Genomic DNA, 23,891 nt, shown 5'->3' with positions numbered 1-23,891 from the left:
AGGCCACGCGGATGTGGTGGTCATCGTAGAACATCAGGAATTTGTGGCCGATGAATTGTGTCCCATTGTCGGTGATGATGGTTTCGGGATTCCAAACCTATGGATGATATCTGTAAAGAACAGCACTGCTTGCTCGGATTTGATTTGGGTGATTGGACGAGCCTCGATCCACTTGGAGAATTTGTCGATGGCTACCAGCAGATGGGTATAGCCCCCGGGTGCCTTCTATAGAGGCCCAACCATGTCCAGCCCCCACACGATGAATGGCCATGTGATGGGGATGGTTTGGAGGGCTTGGGCTGGGAGGTGCGTCTATCGAGCGTAGTACTGGCATCCCTCGCAGGAGCGTACTAGCTTCGTGGCATTGGCCACCACTGTTGGCCAGTAGAAACCTTAGCGAAAGGCGTTTCCCTCGAGCGCCCAAGGCGCCGCATGGTGCCCGTAGGCTCCCGCATGCAAGTCCCAAAGTAGGGATTGGCCAGCCTCGGTGGTGATGCATCATTGGAGAATACCGGATGGGCTATGCCTATACAATTTGCCGTTGCAGAGGACGTAGGACTTGGCTCGTCGCGCAAGCCGTCAGGCCTCAGTCCTATCAGCAGGAAGCTCTCCTCGAACGAGGCGATCAAGGAACGAGACTTGCCAGTCCATGCCTTGGTCACCCATGGGAGGTTCCACATCGATTGCCATGGCCTCGGGCTCAGCAGCAGAGGTCTCAGTGACAGAGGGGGCCTCGGGCCCTATGGTGGGCCCAACCAGGGGGCCTGCCTCTACTATTGATATGTAGTTGATGGAAGGCTTGTGGAGGTCCCTGGTGAAGACATTCAGGGGGACTAGGGTCCATGCCGACGCCATCTTTGCCAGCTCGTCCGCGGCCTTATTGAACTCTCGTGCGACGTGGTTGAGTTCGAGGCCATCGAACTTGTCCTCTAGGCTGCGTACCATCGTGCAGTATGCCTCCATCTTGAGGTCGTGGCAGTTTGACTCCTTCATCACTTGGTTGATGACGAGCTATGAATCTCCTCAAACGTCGAGACGCCGTGCCCCAAGTTCAATGGCGATCTGCAGGCCGTTGACGAGGGCCTCGTATTTGGCCACATTGTTGGAAGCGGTGAAGTAGAGTCAGATTATGTAGCATATATGTACTCCGAGGGGTGAAATGAAGAGTAGACCCGTGCCTACCCTGGGTTCATCAGAGACCCGTCGAAGTACATGGTCTAGTATTCTGCCTGGGCTTGAGTAGGCGATAGTTGGGTATCAGTCCATTCTGCCACAAAATCAGCCAAGACCTGAGACTTAACGGCTTTTCGGGGTGCGAAGGATAGGGCTTCCCCCATGAGCTCTACGGCCCACTTGGCAATCCTACCCGAGGCCTCCCGGTTATGGACTATCTCTCCCAAGGGGAAAGATGTCACCACGGTAACCGGGTGGGACTTGAAGTAGTGACGCAGCTTGCGTCGAGCCAAGATTATGGTGTAGATTAGCTTCTGGATGTGGGGGTAGCGTGTCTTGGTCTTGGAGAGCACCTCGCTGATGAAGTAAATAGGTCGTTGGACGGGTAGAGTGTGCCCTTCTTCCTGCCTCTTGACCACTACGGCCACGCTGACCACTTGGGTCGTTGCGGCAGTGTAGAGTAAGAGGGCTTTGCCTTCAGTTGGTGGCACTAGGATGGGAGGATTGGTGAGCAGTGCCTTGAGTTTGGTGAGGGATTCTTCGGCCCCGGGGGTCCAGGAAAAGCGTTTGGATTTTCTCAAGAGGCGGTACAGAGGCAGACCTTTTTCACCAAGGCGAGAGATGAAGCAACTCAGGGCCGCAAGGCATCCCATAACCCTCTGCACTCCCTTGATGTCCCAGATTGGTCCCATGTTGGTCACGGCCGAGACCTTCTCTGGGTTAGCCTCGATGCTGTGCTCTGAGACTATGACCCCAAGAGCATGCCTCGAGGGACCCCGAAGACGCACTTCTCGGGGTTGAGCTTGATGCCATTTTCCCTGAGGCATTTGAAGGCTATCTCTAGGTCCTTGACGAGGTCATTGGCCTACCTGGACTTGACTACGATGTCGTCCACATAGGCCTCGATGGTTCACCCTATGTGCTCGCCAAAGGCCCGGGTCATGCACCGCTGGTACGTGGCCCCTGCGTTTCTGAGGCCGAATGGCATAGTCGTATAGCAGTATAGGCCAAATGGGGTGATGAAAGAAGTCGCGAGCTGGTCGAACTCTTTCATCTTGATCTGATGGTAATCGGAATATGCATCAAGGAAAGACAGGGTCTCGCATCCTGTAGTGGAGTCGATGATTTGGTCAATTCGAGGCAATGGAAACGGAACTTTTGGACAATGCCTTGTTTAGACCGGTGTAGTCTACACACATCCTCCACTTTCCATTTTTCTTTTTAACTAATACAGGATTAGCTAACCACTCTAGGTGGGACACTTCCTTGATGAATCCGGCCGCCAAAAGCTTCTGCACCTCCTTGCCGATGGCCCTGTGCTTTTCCTCGTCGAATCGGCATAGGCGCTATTTCACCAGTCTGGAGCCGGCCCAAATGTTCAAGGCGTGCTCGGCGACCTCCCTTGGTATGCCCAACATGTCCGAGGGGCTCCATGTGAAAATATCGACGTTCGCGTGGAGAAAGTCGACAAGCATGGCCTCCTATTTATTATCGAGGGTGGCGCTGATCCTTAGTGCTCGGTCGCTGGAGCAGGTGGGATCGACTGGGATGAGCTTGATGGCCTCTGCTAGCTCGAAGGTCCTGGCCCAGCGCTTGGAGTGGGGTGCTTCACTGTCGAGCTAGTCGAGGTTGACGATGAGGGTCTCAGCCTCAATGACAGCCTCGGCGTACTCGACGCATTCGACGTCATAGTCATATGCATGCTCATACGTGGACCCGACAGTGATGATGCCATTTGGGCCTGGCATCTTGAGCTTGAGGTAGGTGTAGTTGGGGATCGCCATGAACTTGGCATAGCACGGGCGCCCCAGAATGGCATGGTATGTTCCCTTGAACCCAACTACCTTGAAGGTAAGAACCTCCTTGTGGTAGTTGGAGGGGGTACCGAAGCAGACGGTCAAGTCGATGCGTCCGAGGGGTCGTGTGCGCTTCCCTGGCATGATGCCGTGGAAGGGCGTGGCGTCACCTTGGAGCCGTGACCGGTCGAGCTCTAGGAGTTCTAAGGTGTTGGCGTAGAGGATGTTGAGGCCGCTGCCTTCATCCATCAGCACCTTGGTGAGCCGAGTGTTGCCGATGATTGGGTCGACGACAAGTGGGTACTACCCGAGGTTCGGGACATAGTCGGGATGGTCCTTTCGGTCGAAGGTGATTGCCTCTCGAGACCAGTGGAGGTACTAGGGGGTGGCTACCTCAACCGAGAAGACCTCTCGGTGTTCCTTCTTCCGCTGATGCACCGTTAGGCACGCTGAAGGTCCACCGAAGATCATGAAAGCATTTTGAACCTCGGGGAACCCATCGTCCTTGTCGTCTTCCCTGTCACCTGCGCCCCTTTTCTTGGCGTCGCCGTTGGGGAGTCTGAGCTTGGCGTAGTAATGCCGGAGCATGGTGCACTCCTCGAGGGTGTGCTTCACCGGGCCCTGATGGTAAGGGCAGGGCTTCTTGAGCATGTCGTCAAAGAGCCCTGGGCCTCGAGGGTTCTTGTGGTCCGCGGCCATGACGAGATCGGCCTCGAGGGCCTCCCGCTTCCCCTGACGACCTTTTTTCTTCTTCTAGGTGGGGCGAGATGTCGAGGCCTCAAGGGTCTCGTCGCTCCACTTCCCTTTGGCATTGTTGTTGGGGAAGATGGCCCCAATGGCCTCTTTGCCTGAGGTGAAACTAGTGGCAATGTTGAGGAGTGCCGATGCCATGGCTGGCACGCTCTAGCCCAACTCCTGGACCAGGTCACGGCAGGTGGTGCCGGAGAGGAATGCCTAGACAATCTCTGAGTCGCCGACACTAGGCAGCTCGGTGCATTGTTTGAAGAATCGCCGGATAAAGTCTCGGAGAGACTCATCTGGCTTCTAGCGACAACTCTTGAGGTCCCAGGAATTCCCTGGGTGCACGTACGTGCCCTGGAAATTCCCAACAAAAACCTTTACCAAGTCTCGCCAGTCGTGGATCTGCATGGGGGGAAGGTGTTTGAGCCAGGCTCGCGCTGAATCTGACAGGAACAAGGGAAGGTTGCGGATGATGAGCAAGTCATCGTCCACGCCGCCTAGCTGACACGCCAGGCAGTAGTCGGCCAGCCATAGTTTGGGGTTGGTCTCACCATTGTACTTTGAGAGGTTGGTCGGTTGTTGAAACCGGGCTGGGAAGTGGGCGCTACGGATGGCCTTGCTGAAGACCCGAGGGCCAGGTGGCCTAGGAGAAGGACTGTGGTCGTCCCCACTGTTGTAGCGGCCACCTCGGTGCACCTGGTAGCCTCGGGTGGCCCCATCATGGTTGTGGCACTGTCGCCCTTTGACCACATTGTGGTCATCTTACGCCTCGCGTCAGTTGTCGAGGCGGTCGTGAACCGAGGGAGCCTTGAGGCGGTCGTGCACCGAGGGAGCCCTAAGACGGTCGTGCACCGAGGGTTATTTTGGGGTGTCCCCATGCCATCGAGATGCAGAGCTTTCGGCTTGCTGTATCGTGGCGGTCTTAAGAAGCTCCTGGAGCTCGCCGCGGACCTATCATCCCACAATGGTAGAGGACTCGGGCATCGCTCTGACTAGCATTGCCGCTGCCGCGACGTTTTGGCTAGCACGGTTGAAGACTGGGGGCTGCTCACTCCCCTCGTTGTTAATGATGCGATGGTGGACGTCGCCAGCTCTCCATCGGGCCGCTCCGCCATCATCGCAACCCCACTGCTCTTGCTCGAGGGTGGCTCAGAGCTACTGCAGGAGGAGTCGGTCTTGCTTGACCTTGGCCTGAAGCTCATAGAGCTACTCTAGGTCTAGGCGTCAAAGTTCATCGGGGGTGGGGACACCCGCTAGCGCTGGCGGGGACCCTCTGCATGGCGACGTGGTGTTGGCTGCCGCTCCACCTTTGTTGCCCATGCTCGGCATTCCGAGCTTGATTTGGAAACACTCACGAGTCGGGTCATGAGCATCCTCATCGTCGGAGTCAGAGTAGCCGAAGCAGTAGTCGCTTGTGACCATGAAGCGGCGCATCGCCTTGAGGTCGCGAAGCCCGATGAAGTCTGCTCCGACCCATGCTTCGTCCTCCTCCGAGGAGTCAGTGTGGGCGTGGATTGGAGTTGTGGTAATGGGGTCAAGAGCATGACGTTGATGAATGGAGATGAGAGCGGTGGCGTAGGAGGCGGCGGCGTTGGTCAGCCCGAAAGAGTACGGGGATGGTGCCGTTGCCGGGCCCTGCTCCGCTAGAGCTGGCTCCTCAGGAGGAGATGGGACAGAGCCTGATGATGGGGTGACATCATGCGCCACCGATGTTTTTCCCATCGAGGCTTAATCTGGACAAGTACCCATGCAGGGACTCTGTACCAGCAGCCGAGCGCGGGACATCAGCGGAGCGCGGGGCGTTGCCCTGAACTCGCATGGCGTTGGGGTGGCCCTGCTCACGTCGTGCCTAGCGAGCTTGACCGAAGCGGTGGCCCGGGCGCCGTTCACGCGTGGGCCACCGGTGCATGGCGTCGTCGTCGGTCGACGGTGCTCTGGGTGAGAGGAGTACCATGTCGTACTCGTGCCCTAGAGATATGAACTCTAGGCTCCCGAACCAGACGATCGTCCTGAGATGCAGCGGTCGCATGAGATCTACCATCCGGAATCTGCTAGGATGACTAAGCTGACACGCAGAGGCCCCTACCTGGCACGCCAACTGTTGGTATTTTGGACCAGGGGTCCTCAACCAACGAGTGAATTTGTGCTGCGTGCTCCCAATTCTAGATGGTGATGCAAAGAGACACAAGGTTTATACTGGTTCAGGCAATGGATGCCCTACGTCCAGTCTAAGAAAGTGTTCTTGTATTCCTCGCACTGGGGTGCTTGTAGTAGCAGGTTACAAGCTAGGCGAGAGAGGGAGTTCATCGTAGGTCTCTGTGAGGGGAAATCTGAATTATAGAGTGAGGTGCGTTACTTGTGTGGGCATTCGTGAGCCGATTTGATCTATCCTCCTCCCCCCTCGAAACGGTACTGGCTACCTCCTTTTATAGCCACAAGGGGGAAGCCAGCGTACATGAGAGAGCTATACGTAGAGCTTTTAAAGGACTATTTGATGACGTACTCTACCCCTAGGGCAGTGTGCCATCGTGGGAGTTCCCGTAGAAGTCTAGTCAGTATGGTCAGGTAGGCGACATGCTGCGCTCCTGTGGATTTGTTGACTTATGAAGTGCCGAGGCCTGGCGGCTGCTGTAGCTAGTCACGCCGAGGCCCGCTGTGTAGAGGCCTTTAGAAGCGACAACGCGGGGGTCTCGGTGACCATCTCGTAATTGATTTAGGCAGAACAGTGCGGGACGTGCGTCTACAGGGTATGGTACCGGAATTGTCAGCAAGGGATGGTAAAAAGGAGATTTGACCGTTGTCTCATCGCTCCTGTAGTAGTGCACTGCCGATCGTGGCTTATATAGTGGGTGCAGCTGGGCACATTAATTGGATGCGACAACTTGCCAGAGCGATGTTTGAGGTGGAGACGACGAGGTTGCAGGAGGAGCCCAGCCTTGGGCTAGGCGGAGCACGAACAGTTTGTCCGAGGCCCCTCTAGAGGGTCTCGGGCGAGATGGAGCGGGATCAGTGAGTCCGAGGCCTTGTCGAGGGGTCTCGGGTGAGATGGAGCGGTTGGTGCACTGATTCCAAGGTTACAGGGACCCAGCCATGACTCCCCACGTCGCGTTATCCTTGGTGTAGGAGTTAGGCAGCACAGTGATCGGTAACCCCTGCTTCATCCCGTCGCAGATGGCAGGGTGTTGACGCGACTGACGTATAGTCGGCCACTTCGCTGTACCATGCCGTCATGCGGTTGTTGGAGTAGTTGAGCGCTTTGATTGGATGTGATGTTCAGCCAGAGCAGTTTGGTCAAAGCGGCAGTTGCGGGGCTGGTGCCGAGCCGGCCTCGCATGAATCGGAGAATCGGTACTTCTTCTGAGGCCTCGGCGAGGGGGCCACAGCGAATCGGAGATTCGTTGCTTCCTTTGAGGCCTCGGTGAGGGGGCCTCAGGCGAATCAAAGATTTTGGCCGAGACCTTGTTTGTTCTATTGGTTCTTGCTTTTTAGGGTCTAAGCAGTTTTTTTGGTCTTTGCTTGGGGTACCCCTTTTTCTAGTACCCGACACCTTTACACATGGTAAATATGCTTGGGCAAGCAACATAGATTCAATTAAATTTCAACTCATATTTTTGTGAAAAGGTTGTCATCAATTACCAAAAAGGGGGAGATTGAAAGCTCTAGTTTGGTTTTGGTTAATTGATGAAACCCTAAGTGCTAACCTAGTTTATCAAAGTAATTATGAGATAGGTTGCACTACTCCAAGTGATGAAGCAATGGCGAAGATCATGACGATGGTGATGGCATGGTGATATTCTAATGCTTGAACTTGGAAAAGAAGAAAAAGAAAAACAAAATGCTCAAGGCAAAGGTATAAATAGTAGGAGCCATTTTATTTTCGTGATCAAGACACTTAGCGAGTGTGATCACATTTAGGTTAGATAGCCGTTCTATTAAGAGGGGTGAAACTTGTATTAAAATGCGGTTATCAAAGTGCCACTAGATGCTCTAACTCATTGCATATGCATTTAGGATCTAGTGGAGTGCTAACACCCTTGAAAGTATTTGTGAAAATTTGCTAACACATGTGCACAAGGTGATACACTTAGTGGTTGGCACATTTGAGCAAGGGTTAGAAACTTCACCGGCGCCCTATATAGAAAAGATAGGGGTTCACAGAGTAACCGGACGCTGGTGGTGCAGTGACCGGACACTGGATTCAGAGTCCGGTCAGTGACAGCAGTAAGCACACGGTCTCGGTCTTGTGACCGGACGCTAGCGTGTAAACTAACCGAACGCTCATGGTTTGAGTCTGGTCAGTGCTGATGTATGCTGACATGAGGCGCACAAAAGAAACGTTGTGTGACCGAATGCCGGGTGAGTCTGGTCAAGCATGACCGGACGCGTCCGGTCGTGAAATTTCACGTTCGAAACCTTATTAGAAACGACCGGACGCTAGGGTCCTGCATCCAGTCACTTTCTAACTGACATGTCCGGTCATCACTTGACCATTGGAATTGGGCGATTGGCGTTTGAAGCCAATGACATGTGCAAGCATCGGGCGACCGGACGCTAGGGTCCTGCGTCCGATCGAACTGAATGAAACGTTCAATCACCCCGTGTTGTGCCCAGTGAAGGGGTACAACGGCTCTATTTCATAGGGGCTTCTATTTAAGCTCCATGGCTGGCTCAAGCTCACTCTCTTGGCCATTTTGCATTAACATAGCAACCTTGTGAGCTTAGCCAAAGCCCTCCCACCCATCTCCATCATTGTGGGATTGGGAGAGAATCCAAGCGCATTGCTTGAGTGATTACATCTAGTGGCACTTGGCATTCGTGTTTCGCTGCGGGATTCACATGTTACTCTTGGTGGTTGCCACCACCTAGACGGCTTGGAGCAGCGAGGATCGTTGAGCAAAGGTTGGTGATTGTCTCTGGCTCCGATCGTGGTGATTATGAGGGGTCTTGTGCTTTCCTTGGCGGAGAGCCAAAAGGTAACTCTAGTGGATTGCTTGTGTCATTGAGTTGTCTCACTAGTGGGTAGGTTCTTGCGGTGTCCAATTGTGTGGATGAGGTTCGTGCAACACCTCTTAGCCACCGAACCACCAACTGTTGGTCGACACAACGGGGACTAGCGCGCCGGCAAGCACGTGAACCTCGGGAGAAAAATTGGTTGTCTCTTGCCCTTTGGTATTCTTCCGGTATTTGATTTAGTATTTATCTTGTGATTGGTTCACTCCTCTACACGACGGTATAATCACCCTACTCACTCATTTATATTCTTGCAAACTAGTTGTGGCAAGCTCTTTAGTGTAATTAGAATTGAGAGTTTGCTTTGTTATTTTAAGTTCATCTAGTGGAGCTCTTTAGAGTAGCAAGATTAAGAGCTCTTAATGAGTAGTAACATTGTAAGTTGTGTGCCAAGTAATCATTGCAACTAGAATTGTTGGATAGGTGGCTTGCAACCCTTGTAGAGTTAGAGCAAGTTTGTATTTCGCTATTTGTCATACTAATCAAATTGCTCTAGTTGATTTGCAGATTTTTAAATAGGCTATTCACCTCCCCCTCTAGCCATATTAGGACCTTTCACCTAAGTGCTCGGCATCCCTCCAGAAATTCTCGGCTCTGCCACTGGAGTGCTCAGCACCCCTTCCGGAGCGCTTGGCACCTCTTCCCCAGCGTCTCCACCATCGTGGATGACCAGGTGCTTGACGACAAAGGTGCTGGTGAAGCCGCCAGGTTCTCCTGTGCTCGGACTGGTCTAGTCCCAAGCTGCCTTCTCGTCGAAAATGACGTTGCGTGAGATAAGCACCTTGTCTCCACATGGGTCATAGAGCCGGTATGCCTTGGTACCCTCCGCATAGCCCAGGAACACTATGGGTGTGCTCCTGTCCTCCAGCTTGGTGAGGTTCGGCTTTGTCTTCCTGACGTGGCCGATGCAGCCGAATGTCCGGAGGAAGGACACGCTCGGCTTGCGCCCATACCAAGCTTCAAATGGCATTTTGCCCGTCAGGGCCTTGGTTGGAGCGCGGTTGAGGATGAACACCACCGTGGTCATTGCCTCCCCCTAGAACCTTGTCGGCATGCCTTTGGCCTTCATCATGGATCTAGCCATGCCGACCACCGTCTGGTTCTGTCGCTCCACCACGCCATTCTGTTGTGGCGAGTACGACACGGTGTGGTGTCGCTCCACACCCAGATCCACATAGTACGCAGCGAACTCCACCGAAGTGAATTCGTCGCCGCGATTAGTCCTCAGCACGTGGAGCTTCTTGCCGCTCTTGGCCTCCGCGCGCGTCTTGAACTTCTTGATCACCGCCACCACTTCGTCCTTGCTCGTTAGGAGTTGTAGCCACATGTAGCGACTATAATCGTCCATGAGCAGGAGGAAGTACCACTGACCACCGTTTGTAGCTGGCGTGATCGGCCCACATAGGTCGCCGTGGACGAGCTTGAGAGCATCCTTCGTGCGATACTTGGCTGCCTTTGGGAATGGTAGCCTCCTCTACTTCCCGACCAGGCAACTATCACACAGCTCGCCTCCGTGCTTGATGTGGGATAGCCCTTGGACCATCTTCTCCAGCCGACTAAGCGTGTCGAAGCTAAGATGTTCGAACCAGGCATGCCACATCCACTATTCCTCAGAGTGCCTTGCCGCCAGGCACACCGGCTGCTCTACCTTCAGGTCAAGCAGGTACAACCGGTTTAGGGACCTCTTCACCTTGGCAAGAAGTTGCTGCTCCTAGTCCCTGATCCTAAGGACTATGTCCTTGATCAGTACCTCACTACCGCGCTCATCCAACTGACCAATGCTGATGATGCTGGAACGTAGCTGTGGGATGTAATATACATCCGTTAGTGCATGGTGCTCCCCGTTCTGGCACTTGAAGATGATGGTGCCATGTCCTTGGATTGCCACCCGTGAGCCGTCACCAAACTTCACCGTACCGGTAACATCGTCATCGAGCTCGAAGAAAGATGCCTTGGAGCCCATCATGTGGTTGCTGGCACCAGAGTCCAGATACCACCACTGCTCCTGGTCGGTGCCCACATGTCTGAGGTGGACTTGGGCGCGTGGTTCGTCGAGGTTGACGGTCTTCAGAGCCTTCCCAAGTCCTTCCACTGTCTCGCCTCTTCCCTCTCCTCGGCCTTGACGTCGTGCAATGCATAGAACGTCGCCATCAGGATAGTGGCCTCATCCTCATCATCGGCTTATGCTAGATGAGCCACAGTCTTCTTCTCCTGCTTGCGATTTAGGCACTCTCGTGCCCAATAGCCCATCTTCCTGCAGCGCCAACAGGCGTTGGGGTCGACTTGCTTCTTCTTCTCTGAGGAAGCCTTGCCGCGGCGCTTGCCATCACCACTGCGGCTGGAGGAGGCTGCCTTCTCAGAGTTCCTCCGAGCAGCCCACTCTTCTTCCGTCAACAGCAGTTTACCGCTGTCCTTAGTTGCTGTCGACTGCTCTAGGCGCTCATCCACCACCCGCAGATGGCCTGTCACATCCTTAATGGTGAGGGTGGACAAGTCCAGCATCGTCTCTATGGAGAGAGTGATCTGGATGTACTTTGCCGGTACGGAGTGGATGTACTTGGAGACTGCCTCCTCTTCGTCGATAGTGATGCCATGGCTCTTCAGCTTGCTGATGAGCGTCTGCAGGTGGAGGGAGAAGTCCTCCACCATTTCATCATCCTTGAACTTGAGGATGGCGTACTCCTGCTTCAGAAGCTGGGCCGTCGCCTTCTTTGCGCGGTCGGAACCGACGCCGCATCGCCGCAATAGCCTCCTATGTCACCTTAGCAGAGCTCTTCGTCCCCAACGGCTCCCTGTACTTCGCCGGTACAGCAGCGAGGATAGCCTCCAACGCTGACATGTCATCTTCTTCATTGTTGGTGCCCTTGTCAACAGCATTCCAGAGCCGTCGAGCTCTGAACTTGACCTTCATGGTCACCGACCACTCTCCATAGTTGGTGCGAGTCAGCGTCGGCCAACTGGTGCCGCTGACCTCCTGCACCGTGCGAACAACGACCTTCGGTCGTGGCTGGGCAGCCACAGCAGGGCCACTGCTGTCGCCCATCTCTGAACCGCCCGTCGTCGCCAGCGGTTAGTCTGGCGATGGCGCTTTGTACGGCTCTGATACCACTTGTTAGCCCACAGGATCACCAGCTCAGGTGAGTGAACCACTCACCTGTCTTGTCGAGCACCCGCTAGTGTTGCCGAACACTCACTAGCTAAGCCGATCACAAACAAGCGTTGTCCGTCCCCACACACTATGGCTGGAGCTAAAAGAAGAAGGGAGAATAGAGTATACACACATTATAAGATACCAGCGTTGGCCGAAGCCCTGTATGGGAGATGACAAATCTGAACTCTATTTACTGAGTTGTCGTAGTAGTCTATTTATACAACTCTATCCATCTAGTCCTAGTACAGCGCACATGCTGTAACAGTAACTAGATAACATACAGGGCTGACTCTACGCCGGCCTCTGCATGTGGCTACAGTGCTGCAGGTGAGCCGTGCGGCGCCTACACCTACAGCGGCTACAATGTCACAGCAGGGGGCCTTTCGGCGCCGCCTTCCCTTGCTGTGTTCACACAAAGAAAACAGTAGTTTATTCTAACAGTTTTGGGTTTTCATGACATCATTAATTAGATTTATATTGCCTAATACCATGAAAGATTTAGCAAACTTCTCCAAAGAAGCAGGAGATATCAGATTAGCATTGTCCTGTCAATTTGATTTGCTTAGTGGGAACACAGAAAACAAACAAAAGAGATTGCAGTAGCAAATGCAAAAGCAGTAGAATTTTATTACCTTAACAACTATATAAGCTTCCTTGAGAAGTTCTGCTGCAACTAAGATGCCTAAGGCCTTCTCATGCAGAGATTTGTGTACTGTTCTTTTACTGTATCTCAACATATTATACACAGAAAATGCTTCAGAAGGAAAACCTGCCTTTCCTAGCTGTACCATTACATGAGAACAAAGCTCCTGGAAAAGATATACAGATTTTTTTTATCAACTACATATAGGTTTTCTGCAATAAAAGGTTGAGTTAAAGTATATTATAGGAAGTTGTGTAATCATCACCCTCTTCTAAAAGGGTGTCATAACTCACAACAAGAGGCATACTCATTCTGATTCAATGGTTCAATCAGCAATGGTAAATGGTCAAACATACGATAACATGGAACTATTCGACCAAGCTCAAGCTATACTATGATGACAACAGAATTAACCAATCAAACTACAAAAACCATATAAACCTATCATTTTGTTGCATTCCCACTTAATCTGCCCAATAAAATCGGAACTATAACCCCATGTGGAATACAATATGAGCAAATGGAATAATGCAAAGAAAATAAACAAAGTTATGATTCTAATCAAGAATGGACAGAGTAACAAGGATGTGATAGATGAGGTTTGATCCATGATAGAACTCACAAATGATTTGCGAGAACCAAATACCTCATTTAATTGATGACCCTTTGTATGCATATCTTCAACCGTTTTGTATGCTAGGTGATAAACCTTTGAATTTCAGAAGTACCTTATCAAGGTATTAAATGTAATATTATCAGGTGATATGTTCAATTCATCCATTTTCTTTAGCATCCTCATTACACTCTCCATATCATTTGTGCTGCAGTAAGTCTGCAGTGATGTATTAAGCATAACCAGATCATATGATGCATTCTCAGACTCAAATTCTTTTGCAAGCTGTTTTGATTCTTCGTGATGACCACCTCTGTGTAATGCTGAAATCATGATACTAAATGCATAACCATCTGCAGAAACAAGAAGATAAGGGCCACTGAAAATGTCAACAAGACACAAATACTCCCTCCGTCCAAATTATAAGTCGCTTTGACTTTTTTGGTTCATCCATTTTGATATGTATCTAGACATATTATTATATCTAGATGCATAAAGTCAAAGAGACTTATAATTTGGAATGGAGGGAGCAGTTTATAGTAGGATCAGAAATACATAGCAATAAGACGCTTACATGTGAGTGCATGGGAAAGCTCTAGAGAATTATTACTTCCTCTGATTTTTTTTTGAACACGCAAGAGAGCTGTGTATCATTATATTAAGAAGAAAAAAGGAGCAAGAACCCTTACAACACACACCTGAGCACACTTGGTTTCAAATATAGGTCGGTTAGGGCAGTGACAGTCACCAATGTGAAACTTTGACTTGCATTTTTTGTTGAAATATACCATTCTAAATAATAAAAATAATATATTCTGAAAGTATTTTCGATGATGAATAGGGTTACATCAACCATGTGTTGTGAATCTATGTAACTTTCCATATATCGATTGTCCATTAAAAAAGTTTCACTGGATAAAAAATCCTAAAACTACATTTTGGAATCAGAGGAAGTATTACAACACACTACGCCACATAAGGTCAAAAAGCTAGATGACTCTAAATACAAGCAGGAGATTAACACAACAATGTAGTATGATTTTCTGAGATAAAACTTAAATAAAATTCAACGTGCTTATTTGAATCTAGTCAAATAATTATAGCCTAAAAGAATATATTATGAAAAATCATATCAATACATTTGCAACTAAAAACTAGAAAAAGAGAAAGTTTAATCTGTTATCCAGCTATATTCCATACCAGATTTGACGCCTTTTTCTTTCATTTCATTAAATAGAATCTTTGCTTCCTGTATCTTCCCACCTTGGACAAGGCCATCAATTAATATGCAGTATGGCATCTGGATACAGTACAAGGATTAAGGAATCATGATAGCATGTAAAGCCGGTTAATTTCAAGGGACCATGCAAGTATGCACATTAAAACTTCTGTGTATGAGACCACATGTTTTACCTCATCCTGTGCAAAGCCTGAGGCTTCCAGTTCAGTTAGCAGTTCCTTAGCCTTCTCAAAGAGACAGCCTTTAGAATACACCTTTAACAAAGTGGTCAATATAACCTGCAAGTGCAATGTAATTTTGAAGGTACTCCCTCACTTAAAAAATACAAGAAGTATTTGTTTTGAAAAAAAAAATCAAACTCTGCATGTTTTGACCAATAATTAATCAAATCCTAAGTATGTTTAGTGTATATACTATACAATTAGATCCATATTTCAAAGTTCTTCTTTGCACTAAATTGGTTTCGTAGCGATAAACAATATATTTTGTGAGAAACCAATGATCAAAGTCTGACAGAAAATAAAATAAGCCTATCTTTTCCAAACACAAGAGAGTTGCATGTCATTGCATAAATAGAAGAAAGAAGTCCTACAAGAAAGACCCCACAACCTAGACACACATATATACAAGGTATAAACACTAAACACCTTGAGGCTCCTTTTGGAAGAGGGGGAGCAAAACCCATGGATGGAAAACCCCCCACTAAGAACTAAGATAATAACTAAAATGATATCCCCATGGATTTTCCACCCCGGGAAAAGTCCGGGATCCCGGAGGGATTGGAGTTTCCAAACTAGGCCTGAGTACAGGTATAGCCACATAGGACTTTAAGAAAGAAACAAAAGATAGTTGCAAAGTGAAGAGGCTATTATAGAAACATTTAGGAGCTCCGAGCATCAGTTCTCTCAATGACACTACAATCTGGGCTATAGATGTGTGTCTAGGTTATAGAAACATTCAGGAGTACGGAGCACCAGTGCTCTCCATGACACTATAATGCGGGCTGATCCAAGTCTCGTTCAACAAATTATGTATCGTGCAGAAAATTATGATTGCAAGCTAGATGGGATTTGCAGACACTTCCCCTCCTTAATGTAAGAATATCCTTTGGCATATTATGAAAGAATATACATTCAAGCTAATTAATAAAAGGACCAACAAACAAGAACAAGTGACCTTATTTGGTGTTAATCCAGAGGACCTCAGATCTTTCATCAACAGCTCAGCTTTTCCATAATCAGAATAATTGGATCCGCTGGATTGGGTGTAGGGAATGTTCTCATATGGTGCTATTCGTTTTAAATGTGCAGGTCACACACTTGCTGGGTGTTCTTGGATTTGGGGGATTTTGCTATCTCCTGGGTGCCAGTAAGCTACTGCAGCATTGATCTATTTGGTTGGGTGTTGCGTACTGTGCATCATAAGATTCTTGTTGGCTCTGGTGTTGCTTGCAGGACCACAGGATGTGCCATATGTGTACTGCCTGTTCTATGTCATATTCGTTCCGCTCCGCTGGATTTACTACCACTACAAGAAATGGCATTACTATCTCCTGGTGAGTCCATTATTATCTCACATTCGAAATGCGTCAAGTACCAGAAATGTGCTTCCTCAGAATTTTACTTAGTTCATAACTTAAGGTTGTTAGTTTCAGTGTCTTACTTTACTTTAAATTTAGTTGTTATTCGCACCACAAATCTCACAATAGAAAGCTTTGTTGAATGAAAGGATAAATAGTTGTAAATAGCACATAATTAAAGATATGAAGGCACGCCGAATCGGCGGCCTTCTAAGGTGTCCACGTAAGTTCTTTTTATTTGATGCGTTAGATTGAAATTCCACGGCTCAGATGAGATAGATGAATCAGCTGCAAGTGTACTCATTAAATAAAGTACGGCGCTTGCTACATGCTGGTCGGCACACATCCTCGCATGCCGCTGGGGCCTTGCTTGCATGCATGCAAAAGCTGCTCACACTTTGCTTGACGAATAGCTGGTTGCCCGAAAAAAATATAACGAAAGCCCCACCCTTCTCATCTCCCTCCAGTTCCATTGAATGCTCACGTTTCTCTCTCCTTTTTCAGTCTCAGATGTCATCCGGCGAGGAGGCACCGGTGGCGGCCTGCTGTGGTGCTGCCTACACCGCTCCCCCACCGGCGAGGAGGCGTCATGGGACAGCAGCTTCGATGTCGGTGCCGGCTCTTCTCGCGTCCGCGTCCCTCCCCCTCCGATGGCAGCGCGCGGCCCGTCCCCGACCCTTCCCCGACCGGCGACGCATGGCCTCGCCCCTTCCTCGACCCACGGTGGCGCGGCCCCGCTCCTTCCCCGATCCACGGCGGCGCTAATCCGCCCCTTCCCCGACCGGCGGCGTCAGCCCTTCCCCCACGCGCGCTCGGCTCCCCGGCAGAGGCGGGCCCTGGCTGCGGTGCGGCCCGACCCGCAGCCAGGCCCGTCCTATAGGGGGGTGCAGCCTGTGCGATGCCCATAGGCCCATGAGGCTGGGGGCCCATGAGGGTAACCATGTGTATACTGTATAGTAGATGCTATCAGCCCATATGCCGGCAAGACAACAGTGCGTACCAACAGGTCTGCGTACCAATTGGCAACGGCCGCTCGTATTCTCGTTCTCGATCGTGAGTGTGTGTTTGCGGACTGCGTGACGGTGTCGGCGTGCTAGGGCTAGGCGCGAGCGCGACCACGGACATCCCTCAGTGTCTTACTGGCCCAAGGGCCCATGAAATTTGTGGGACGGCCCTGCCCGCAGCCACGGTGGCCCCTTGCAGCGGCGTGGACCCGCTCCTCCGACCCACGGCGTCCTTGCTCCCGTCGAGTGACTAGCGGGCTACAACGAACAACGGCATGGAGATGCCGGTGTATGGTGGTGGGATGTGGCGAACGACAGCAGCCCAGCCATGGAGTCGATCCGGTGTTCCTCAGGTTCGGTTCCATCTTCTAGCTCCCCCAGTATCCTCTTTCAGTGGATCACTCAACGCTCACGTTGCCGGCGCGCGTCGTCACCTAGGGCGGGCCCCACGCGGGGAGAGCGCGCAGCGGGCGTGGTGATGCCGCGCCGCGGCGGGTCCATCGGAGCGGCCACCGGCACAGGAGGCCCCCAGCGCGGGCGAGGCCTTGCTCACGTTGCCAGCATGCGTCGTCACGTAGGGCGGGCCCCACACCGACGTGGTGCGGAGGCGCCGGGGCAGCACGCAGCGGCCATGGTGGCGCAGCGGCGCGGGCCGGGCGCGCGGCGCGGCGAGCAATGGTGGCCTCCCACGCGGAGGCGGAGGCGGCCCTGCTGCTCCGACGTGCCCTCGCGCACGCAACCTCTGCCCCGCGGCGGACGCCGTGGCGGGAGTCGAACCCGAAGAAGCGGCTGGTGATCACGGGGATGGGCGTGGTGTCGGTGTTACTACGACCGCCTCCTCGCCGGGAGCGGCGGTGCCGGCCCCATCGACCGCTTCGACACCTCTAGGTTCTCCACCCGCTTCGCCGCCCAGATCCGCGGTTTCTCCTGCGAGGGCCACATTGACGACGAGAGCGACCGCCGCCTCGACGATTGCCAGCGCTATGCCCTCGTCGCCGCCAGGAAGGCCCTCGCGTCCACCGGCCTCGCCATCGGCTCCAGAGCAATGTACAAGGTCGGCCGATCACACGCCAGGCACGCGGTTCGCTCACCGCTTTGCCGACCCCACCAATCTATTCTAACCATCGCAGCGGCCCGTAGATCGACAAGGAACGCGCCGGCGTGGTCGTGGGCTCCGGCAACGGCGGTGCGACGACATTCTCCGCCGGGGTGGAGGACTTCATGAGGAAGGGGCCGAGGGAGTCTCCCCCTGCACCATCTCGTTCGCGATGCCCAACGCGGCGTCGGCGCTGGTCTCCATCGACGCCGGGATCGGCTTCCTTGGCCCCAACTACTCCATCTCCACGGCCTGCGCCACGTCCAACCACTGCCTCCACAGCACCGTGGACCAGATCCGGCTAGGCCGCTCCGACGTCATGGGCGGCGCGGAGGCCGCCGTCGCGCCCGTCTGCCTCGGCGGGTTCGCGGCCCTGCGGGCGCTGTCGCGGCGGAACGGCGACCCCGGCGCGGCGTCCCGGCCGTGGGACAGGGACCGCGACGGCTTCGTCTTGGGCGAAGGTACTGGTACGTGCGCGCCGTCGCCGCGCTCTCGAGGGAACGTGTGCGTGCGTCTGTGCTCGCCGCTACTGTTCGTCGTGCGGTGCGTGCGGCTCTTGCCACGCTGCAAGCTGATGACGAGTCACGGGAGGCGGCGCGGCGCCCCGATCCTCGCGGAGTACCTGGGCGGCGCGGCGAGCTGCGACGCTCACCACCTGATGGACCCGAGGCCCGACGGCCGTGGCGCGGCGGCGTGCATCAGGCGGAGCCTGGAAGACGCCGGCGTGGCGCCGGAGGAGGTATGGTGCCTGCCAAAATGCCTCGCCCATTGCATTGGCGTGAACGGGTTAGTAAGCTGCGTGGTGATCCATCCACTGAGAATCTGAGATGCATGCATCCGCTGCTGCAGGTGAACTACGTGAACGCTCACGCGACCTCCTCGCTTGCCGGGGACCTGGCAGAGGTGAAGGCACTGAAGCAGGTGTTCAAGAACCCGTCCCAGATCAAAATGAACGCGACCAAGGTGGTCGATCGATCTTGTATTTACTTGCGCCATGACGAATTGACGATGATCTGTTTTTGCTGCAAAAACTTGGCATGAAGTTCGTGCATGATGCATGATGTAACTGATATCTGTGTGGGTGTCTTCTTGCAGTCCATGATCGGGCATTGCCTTGGCGCGGCCGGCGGGCTGGAAGCCATTGCTACCGTCAAAGCGATAACCACCGGCTGGGTGCATCCGACCATAAACCAATTCGTAAGTTTGCAACGAGATACAAGTTAGTAAATTTACATCTCTGAAACTACTGGTCCCTGAGAAATTGAATCAAGCTTCGAATGAATTTCTATCTTGTTGTTATACAAATGTGACGTTTGTACGTACCGGAAGCGTAGTGATATTTATTTATTTATTGGCTTTGCTCTATCGACTGCAGAATCCTGAGCCGGCAGTTTATGAATTTGACACGGTGAGTGGGGTAAAAACAGCGGCACGAGGTACACGTCGGTGAGTGGCGAACTGTCAATACATACAAGTACAGAACTGAATTGCTCCCTCCCTGGAAGTCTGGCACTGGTGTAGTGGTGATGATGATGAGTTCGTCCCTCTGGCATGCAGGTATCTCCAATTCGTTTGGTGGGCACAACTCGGTGGCAGTGTTCGCACCGTTCAAGCCCATACCCTGGTGACTTGTGAATGGCTATGAGTGGCCAAGAGCACTATACTACATGTTTTGGTGGAACATGATATATGCCTTCCTTGATGTTTTTTAGCCATAGTGAAAAGTCCCCATACAGAATTGTTTGTTTGTGTTTGTGTAATGCATTGTGTAAAACGGCAGCATCAAGAGAAAACGAAAATTCGATCTCCCTGGGTCGTCACAGTAGACAACAGGGCCTTTTGTCATGCATGTATGTATATATGGACCAGATGTTGAAGCTAACGAACGGACTGACAGGAAAAAAAAAAGATCACTAGTGCGGCAGCGTTGTAAGATGGGTTTTGGCCTGTTTACACCATTTTGCCTGACTTACGTGTTTGCTAGATTTTTTTTTGAGAGAAGGGGTGGATTTTATTAATAAAGTAAAAAGAACTTTTACATCGTTTGGTTAGAGGTAAATAAAAGGTGGTCCTGTTAGCACATCTTACTATTTATATTCTGTTTGGTTATTTGGTGAGTTGAATGGAATGATCCAAACCTCACTCCTTGCTCCTCACGTGCTCATAATTAGCTTAAGGTCGAGCAATAAGTTTCTCCCTCCAAAATTCACAAGATGGTCAATGATGAATCGTTATCATTCTATTAGAGATACAAAGGCACGCCGAATCGGCGGTCTCCCAAGGTGTCCACGTACGTTCTATTTAGTTGGTGCGTTAGATGAAAATTCCACGACTCAGATGAAGCGCGTCATAACCGGTCTTTCTCCATGGCAGTGGATAGATGAAGCAAGTGGACATATTCAATGAAGTAGACGAAAAATTGAATGAACATGCATGCAAGGACAATATAAATTGTAGGTGTACTTTGCATGCCCTGTTGATTGTACGCGGCACGCAAATGGATGGTGGCGCGTAGCAGGGGACGGTGGATTCTCAGCATGCATGGCCGGTGCCTAATTAGCATGGTGGTTGGCACGCATGCGAGTACGTGCGTACATGCTGTTGGGGCCTTACTTGCTTTGCATGCATGCATGAGCTATCTGTTTGTGTACTTTGCATGCATGTTGAGGTCTTGCTTGCTTGCTTCCCTGTAGGTGTACTTTGCATGTAAAAAGTTACTATGGTACATGGATTTACATCGGTGTGCTTTCACATGTCCTTTACATAAAAAAAGTTACTATGACATGAGGCATTTACATCACATGTGCCTTCTTCCTCTATATTAATGAATTTACTATCAATAGATACTAGGCAGTAAATTTCCATGCATGCACGAGTGCCTCCCTAAGCTATCTAGAAATTCACTCAGTAAATTTGAAAGCACTCGATATCTTCACCTACGCAGGGTGTGTCGAAAGCAGGTGGACACATTTAATGTTTCCCCTCCATGCTACCATCAGATAAAAACAAGTCAGCGAGGAGGACACATTTAATGCCTCTCCTTCTTACCATCAGATAAAAATAATTCACCGACCATGCAGGAACATTTATACTTACACATGCATCCATGCATCTAAGAGACGGCTTGGGTTGTATGTACGTTGCTACCGAGGTGGCCTCGGTAGGCATGCGCAGTTGTAGGAGGAGCGGGCATCTCTGCGCGTGTGAAAAATCTCTACATGTAAAGGAGAGGCATTAAATGTGCTCACCTGTTGGTTATACGTCATATTTTGGATAATCATTATCTTGTTGTTTCTCTATTGCCCTCGTCTATCCCAACTTCTGGAGTACGTCTTGGTTATACTAGGTTGCTCTTAACCATATAACTTTAAATCCCGGTATAATTTAGTGTTCGATGCCATGTAATCTTTCGTGTAATTCCAGATTTACGAAATGTGTTGTAGTTTTGGCTAAGGGGAGTGGATCCTAATTCACTCTTTTGTAAACCCTCGCGTTAGGCGGCGTACTTGTGTTGTAGTTTTTGCTCTTTCTACCTATAATGTAATCCTAGCCAATGTTGTGCTTTGAATCTAAGTGTGTTAGTTTCTTGAGCCCAACTCCATCAAATACTTCTTTCCACTAACATGTTATTGATTTGCTGGCCTAGAATAGGCACCATATAATGATAACCAGCCTCTTTGTTGGTTTACAACATTGTAATGAAAAAAGGCATGTTATCTTTCCTTCCCATACTTTCTATTTAATGTATCAAATAGACCAACCTTTCATAGCAATGCGATGAGAAAACATATTAGACACATGAGCCATATTTCCTAAGATTTTTCCTATACCAAGCACATCACCCGCAGCGAAGCGCGGGCAGCAATGGCTAGTATTAGTATGATGAGTGTGGGTGATATATTGTTGTATGACATTGTCCCAACATCTTGCAGTTGCACAATATTCCTATGTGGCTGTGTGTAAGCGGTAGACCTATCGTCACATATCTCATGTCTTTATCCTTTAAAATTTAAAAGAGGAGCCACTCCATTCTAATGATGTGGAGTGTCGATGGTATTTTTTAGTGTACCAGGAATAGCCCTTTACCTGATTTACCTGATAAATAGTGTGCCTACATTATATCTAGGTCAATATTCTAGGTTCTGTTTCATTTTACAGTTTGAATGTTGTCACAAATATAAGTTTGCTAAGCAACAGTTTTGTGTTCTTTTGATGGGATCTTCTCCATTTCTAAAGCCATCATCTTGTGTGTAAACCTTGAGGTTAATTTTTTCTCTTTTTTCTGCAGGACTTTTGCTACTATGCCAACACCTTTCTCCTTGTAATGATTCTCTTCTATCCAAAGGATGAAAAACTTTTCATGGTTTGCTTCTCGTTTGCAGAGGTATGAAAAATACCCTTGTTTATTTCCAGAGCTTGTCCAGGATGTATTTAATCATTTTAAATCCTCACAGGGTCCACTTGCTTGGGCATTAATTGTGTGGCGTTGCAGCTTGGTTTTTAGTTCATTTGACAAACTTGTTAGTGTCCTGATACATCTCTTACCGGGTAAGTGGTCTCAGACATGAATATCTGGATTCAATACATACAGCATTTTATTTTTTCAGGTAAACATCATTTTGTTCTAGTGAAAATATGTAATCATTTCAGTTTATTGACATATTTGAGTTTGACCCGTTGTGTGAGTAATCTATGGGGACTTTACATTATTTGAATTTGAATTATTTCTTCGCTTTGTTAATTAGTATGTGATGTTAGTGTTCTCGTTCATGATTCTTTAACCCACACATCCCATTTTTGTCTGGCTGAACTTCCTTCTTCCTTTATATCTGAAAGTTTCAAGGAAACTACAAATGGAATGGTGATGCCAAAATATGAAACAATGAGGAACACAAAATTATTGACACTCAGTCTGATGAATTCAACAAAAATGTGCAATTGGGCCTGTTAAGATTCAGTTGAACTACAGAAGGGATATACTTGATGCCTTATCAAATTTCATATAGGTCCTTGGTATACTAGGATTATGTAGTTCTGTTCTTTATCAATTGCATTTTGTTTCTGAATATTGGTCGGGTTTCATGACTGATTGAGTGCCTCTGCAGGGATTGTTCTATTCACTATCCGATGGTGGAATCCACAAACATTTGCTGCCATGCACCCAGAAGGAAGAGAAGCCAGAGATACATGGCCATATGTGGAGGATAAATCATATCTGTAGACATGGCTCTTTTTTATTCCACTAGCTGCTTACACCCTGTGGGAACTTATGTATTTCCTCATAGTTAACGTCCTGCGTCGACAGAGGTTGTTAAGGGACCCTGAAGTCATGACATCCTACAGGTACATGTTTGCATTTTATTAAGGTCTAGCATGCACTATATGTACTGGAGTACTTCGTTTTGCTTGCTATGCATCTGTATTGTTGCATGCCCTCTTGCTTTGTACTGAGAGAAATGAACTGAATACCCAAAAGGGTAGGGTTATGAAATAGCAAGGGAGGGAAGATGGGCTTGTGTTTGCCCCTGACACACTTACTGCATGTGTCACTTGGTCACCAGTGAATAATGATATTAAAACTAATTAATCTCGTTAATCACAGGTGAAGTTGCATTTCTTTTTTTTTTCTTCAACACGCGAGAAATCTGTGTATCATCATTTAAAGAAGGGAAGAAAAAGGATACAAAGAAAACCATCCAAACACTGCGCACGTACACACACACACACTAAATTTATATATGCTAGGTAATTAGAATAAACACGCAAAAGACATTAAACCAGGGAAGGAGACCTAGATGAGCCCCATGACCAAGTTCCTGAGATCCCTGGCCTTGATAGAACATGG

At 50.0% G+C, this 23,891-nt stretch overlaps 3 protein-coding genes and 1 pseudogene across 3 annotated transcripts; 2 read left to right on the top strand and 2 right to left on the bottom strand.

Moving 5' to 3' along the window:
* Positions 1–579: 579 nt before the first annotated feature.
* Positions 580–945, bottom strand: LOC136454745 (uncharacterized). The gene has a single exon (XM_066455053.1). The coding sequence runs from the start codon at positions 943–945 to the stop codon at positions 580–582; it is 366 nt and encodes a 121-aa protein (XP_066311150.1).
* An 11,366-nt stretch (positions 946–12,311) lies between these two features.
* LOC136450044 (pentatricopeptide repeat-containing protein At1g10910, chloroplastic) lies at positions 12,312–15,605 on the bottom strand. Its single transcript, XM_066450306.1, has 6 exons — positions 15,544–15,605; positions 14,541–14,645; positions 14,328–14,427; positions 13,161–13,480; positions 12,504–12,680; positions 12,312–12,416 (listed from the first exon to the last, which is right to left on the bottom strand). Exons 1-4 carry the CDS (start codon positions 15,580–15,582, stop codon positions 13,233–13,235), a joined length of 492 nt encoding a protein of 163 aa, XP_066306403.1. The 5' UTR covers positions 15,583–15,605; the 3' UTR covers positions 12,312–12,416; positions 12,504–12,680; positions 13,161–13,232.
* A 45-nt stretch (positions 15,606–15,650) lies between these two features.
* On the top strand, positions 15,651–23,383 carry LOC136454744 (glycerophosphocholine acyltransferase 1-like). The gene is made up of 5 exons (XM_066455052.1): positions 15,651–15,735; positions 15,822–15,922; positions 22,335–22,430; positions 22,501–22,594; positions 23,152–23,383. The coding sequence occupies exons 1-5, from the start codon at positions 15,651–15,653 to the stop codon at positions 23,265–23,267; spliced, it is 492 nt and encodes a 163-aa protein (XP_066311149.1). The 3' UTR covers positions 23,268–23,383.
* LOC136450043 (3-oxoacyl-[acyl-carrier-protein] synthase I, chloroplastic-like) lies at positions 17,539–19,799 on the top strand (annotated as a pseudogene).
* Positions 23,384–23,891: the final 508 nt, after the last annotated feature.

The sequence above is a fragment of the Miscanthus floridulus genome, chromosome 5 (genome assembly GCF_019320115.1).
Source record: "Miscanthus floridulus cultivar M001 chromosome 5, ASM1932011v1, whole genome shotgun sequence".
Lineage (NCBI taxonomy): Eukaryota > Viridiplantae > Streptophyta > Magnoliopsida > Poales > Poaceae > Miscanthus > Miscanthus floridulus.
The sequence above is the reverse complement of the archived record's forward strand: the minus strand, read 5'-3'. Positions and strand labels throughout refer to the sequence as shown.